Source organism: Nansenia antarctica (assembly GCF_963989245.1).
Source record: "Nansenia antarctica genome assembly, chromosome: 7".
NCBI classification, from domain to species: Eukaryota; Metazoa; Chordata; class Actinopteri; order Argentiniformes; family Microstomatidae; genus Nansenia; species Nansenia antarctica.
The window spans coordinates 59119702-59124209 of NC_137677.1; the positions used below are offsets into that span (position 1 = coordinate 59119702).

The window sequence follows — 4508 nt, forward strand, 5'->3', positions numbered from 1 at the left end:
ACAGTATACCTGCCACAGATACTGTGACCTCAGAGCTCGTTATAATTCCCCTCATGTCAGTATTAGGATGAATCTGCTGAGTTCCCTGTTGATTTGGTGCAAGACAATATGGCAAGCAAGGAGAAGGGGATCTCCCATCTCAGCATGGAAGCACACAGACTCCAGCTGCTTCTCCTGTTCTCAAGGTTATTGATATGGACAAGAACAAAAACACAATGCCAGTGCAGGTTGTCTATGAGAGTGCACTGCCTCTCCTTTAAAGTAGTGTATATGAACGGAAACAAAAGATCTCATCGATTTCAAAACATACAGTACAGTGCGTTTACATTTGATTTGATTTTAGTAGCCTAAAGAACTCATGAAAATGTATGTAGACATGAGTTTGAAATTATGTAGCCTATAAGATCACATAGTTCTAGTAGCCTATATCCTCCTTGAACAGTTTGTAAATAACTGCTCTAAACTTGAATTTCTTTTGTGGCAATAAGATATTCTGAATATTGCATAGCTTTGTTATCCGTTAGATAAAAAAGACTGCTTCGTGAGAATTTCATGAGGGACTCTTTCATGAGGGAAGTCTTGCGCAACGCCCTCCCCCCCTCGTCCCCCAAGTCTTGAAATAGGAGTGCGTCTCTGGAACAACTCAAACTTGCCTTTAGTCGTGGACCGTTACTGCGTCTCCACATCTGAGCTCTCGGAGCAGGAGATGACTGGTTTTATGGGACCACCACACTTGGATGTCATCGATCGTTTTCTCTCTTAGGGGATCAATGTAAATGATTGAAAGGCGTTCTATTTTTAAAAGTTTTGGAGCTCTCGACGGGACAGTCTGGATATATTTCCGCAGTCGATGCAGTTTGCTCATCTTTCTGGAAATCTTATCAAGGAATGTAACTGAACTCCGATCGTCTTGTCTCTGGATCCCGACCGTTTCGCGTGGACACATTTCTTTGAAGGAAAAACAGGGGATAATCTCTCAGTCTCAGGATGGATTCAAATTCGGGCGTCAAATGTAAAATTGTGGTTGTCGGGGACAGTGAGTGTGGTAAAACATCTCTACTGAATGTCTTTGCAAAGGATTGCTTTCCAGAGGTAAGTTTAATTTGAGGAATTTCGTGACAGGTTTTTTTGCTGATGGCATGACTATTGCGCGTAAAGTTATGGATTTGTTTTTTGTTTGTTTTGCATTTCAGCTCATGCTGCTAAATTGCAATGAATGTAAAATGGGAATTTATTGGTGTTTTTTATCTGTAGGTTTACAATCCCACGGTGTTTGAGAACTACACGGCGAGTTTTGAAATCGATACGCAGAGAGTTGAACTCCGTCTCTGGGACACCTCAGGTAAGGACACTTGCGCGATGACAATTCGTGAGCTTAGAATGATAAGGTTCTATCTCCATTTAGGGCAGTTCAGAGATATTGAGCGTCAAAGTTTTGACATTCCATTATGTTTTGTGAGATGGAACCTTTGTATTTGATCAATTACTAATTCAAAAATGTCAACATTTTAAAAATAACACCACACAGGCATTAATAAACACCTAATGGATCAGATTGTGTAAAAAAACTAAATTTTGACAAAAATGGAAATAGAACCTTATAATTCTAACGTCACGAATTAACTTGTAGAGGCGAAATGTATTGTCTTTAAAAAAAAACTGCATTAATGCATTATTAGGTGGAGCCGGTCTATATTTAAGATAAAATAAATGTAAAAGAAACGTTGAGTTTCTGAAGAAGTAAGGCATTAATGACGAGCTTGAGCTTCCAGATTTGAAGAATTGGCTATAGAATGCGATTTTACAGCCAGCCCCCTTCAAGGAGGAACGCTCTTACGTTCCTTCTCTGGAATGCTTGGGGCAATAACGGGTTGATCTAGGCTAGGGAGTCAGATGTGGTACTATGGAAACACAACCCTATATAGGCTACCACTCTATACACCAGAGGGCCCACACACCTTCACGCCCTTGAACACACTGATGTGGGAACACAGGCGGCACAGGTGTTGACTGTAGAAAAAATGAGTCTTGGGAAATCACCCATCTGTCACTGCCAAAAGAAAAAAGGGCTGAAAAAATAATAAAAATAATACTCAAACCTTAACTTTGGCACCGGATTTATTCCACTGTATCAATGTGTAGAATAGGTCTTCACTTCAGTACAGATACATTCCTTGGCTTTAGCCATCTGCGAGCAGAGAAAAAGCTGACTTGAAGGCAATAACGAGACACTACTATTTAACTTTGACCAACATACACAGTTCACACTACTAAGAGCCTGGCCTGTCTGTCTCCTCCTGTTACTTGCTTTAGAAAGCCTCTCCCACTTACACAGCGAACAGGAATCCTTCAGGGATCTCCAAGCCTGGGGTCTGGAGGTAATTACCTCCTATAGCCTGGCTGTGTGATTGGGTTTCTCTACCCCCCTCTACAGCTGCCCGGTGCCCGGCCTGTGTGCTGCTCTAGTGGGGTGGAGAGAGGGGTGTGTAGACTAGAGGATTTGTGTGTGTGTGTGTGTGTGTGCGTGCGTCTGTGTGTGTGTGTGTGTGTGTGTGTGTGTGTGTGCGTGCGTGCGTGCGTGCGTGTGTGTGTGCGTGTGTGCGTGCGTGCGTGTGTGTGTGTGTGTGTGTGTGTGTGCGTGCGTGCGTGCGTGCGTGCGTGTGTGTGTGTGTGTGTGTGTGTGTGTGTGTGTGCGTGCGTGCGTGCGTGTGTGCGTGTGTGCGTGTGTGTGTGTGTGTGTGTGTGTGTGTGCGTGCGTGTGCGTGTGTGTTTGTGTGTGTGTGTGTGCGCACGTGCATGTGTGTGTGTGTTGGAGGGATGGGTGCATGGGTAAGGGCTGCCTCTGTGACCTGAAGCTGATTGTGGCGTCCCACCAGGGTCCCTCCAGGACAGACTCAGTGATGATGACACCACAGCCCAGGAAGAGCTGACCTCACCAAACACACCAGAGCTAACTCAGTGGTGGCTGGCACACATCTAAAGCATTCCCACCGGCAATTGTTAGGATAACTTGTGTGGATATTGGGCAACCTGTTTTTGCTTGTTGTTGTTTGTTTTGATGGCGTACTGGATGAGTCTCCATGGGGATGTTGAGTTTCACAACAACCACATGGATCTTTCTTACTTCCTCACATGGCTTTTACTTTTACGACCTTCAACACTTTGTCGACAATTGATTCCACACGAATTCTTAATCACACCACATTCATAATCCACACGTTCATAATCCCACTTCATAATCCACATGTATGCACTGAGTTTGGTCCCATGTGTTGATGCGATGATGCATTGGACAGCCTAGAATACTAGATGATGGTGGCCTTGCTGTGTGTTCATTTGTGCCATAGAGTTAGTTTACCTTACCTTTATACCCATGACATTAAGAGGTGGTCTGGTTTCAGAAATAGGCCTAACACAGATGTTCCTGTCTGGCCCTCTCACCATCACATCCCTGCTCATTGCATCAGACCTTTCTGGAGCACATACAGTACCCGTCAAAAGCTTGGATACAACTTTCCCATTCAATTGAGTGGGGAAGTGTGTCCACACTTTTGGCTGGTACTGTACATGCATGATGAATTGCACCTGAGAATAGCTGTGTTAACCCAGTTCACTGAGTGAAGGTGGATCAATGCTACACTGAGGAGAGGAGATGAGAGGAAACCCCCCAGAGAAAAATGTCTGTGGTCAAGGAAGTGGTGGTACAGTAACACACTCATACGCACGCACGCACGCACGCACGCACACACGCACACACACACCCACACACACACACACACACACACACACACACACACACACACACACACACACACTGTTGTGTAAAGCACAACTTTATGTAACAAGTTTGATTACTGAGATCAGTGCACAGTATCAGACTAGTGCATGGGTTTCCAGTAGAGCTTTGTACAGTAAGAGTAGGTAATGTGTCATCGCATTTTGTTGTCACCTGCATGAGGAAGTATCTGTGTGAAATATATATTTCCTTATCATGAACACCTGTGTCAGGGGGACCAATACAAGGCCTTTCTAATATCCGCACAGCTCTAAAACACCCATATCTTCTGACAGTCGATTGTGTTACTGTGTAAATCCTCCATTTCCATCAGTTAAATCAGACCACACTATTCTCACATTCCCATGGAAAATCCTTCATTCCGGAGTTAGGCATTCCAAATCCCTCACACGGAGCGTTAGAGACTTCTTAAGGGCGTTGATGCAGGGCTATGAAAATAGGGGCCTCAGCACTGTTTGTTTAACATAAGAAATCGGACTCACCAGACGTGAAAATATTTCATCATTGTTTATATCTGGCCCGGTGTGGATTTGTTAATGGAAAAAGTGTAGCGAGGGCCGTCAAACCACAGCATAATGTTTAGGAGCTCTACCGTGTCCAAATCGGCCTCTCTCCGGTACAAAAGTAAACTTCTGAGAATTTTGGCTGGATTTCATTTGTGTTTGGGTAAATTAGAGTGAAAATTGAAAGAGAGTGATGGTGTCATTGGAGT

The 4508-nt window shown here is 44.1% G+C and overlaps 1 protein-coding gene across 1 annotated transcript in view; it reads left to right on the forward strand.

Annotated features, from left to right (window-relative positions):
- Window positions 1–987: 987 nt before the first annotated feature.
- LOC308161782 (rho-related GTP-binding protein RhoE-like) overlaps window positions 988–4508 on the forward strand; it is a gene marked incomplete at both ends in the record, with an annotated part of 6358 nt that continues 2837 nt past the window's right edge. Inside the window, 2 exons of the mRNA XM_080535853.1 lie at window positions 988–1092; window positions 1255–1342. Of these exons, the coding sequence (XP_080391979.1) occupies window positions 988–1092; window positions 1255–1342 (193 nt within the window). The remainder of the gene's footprint in view (window positions 1093–1254; window positions 1343–4508) is intronic.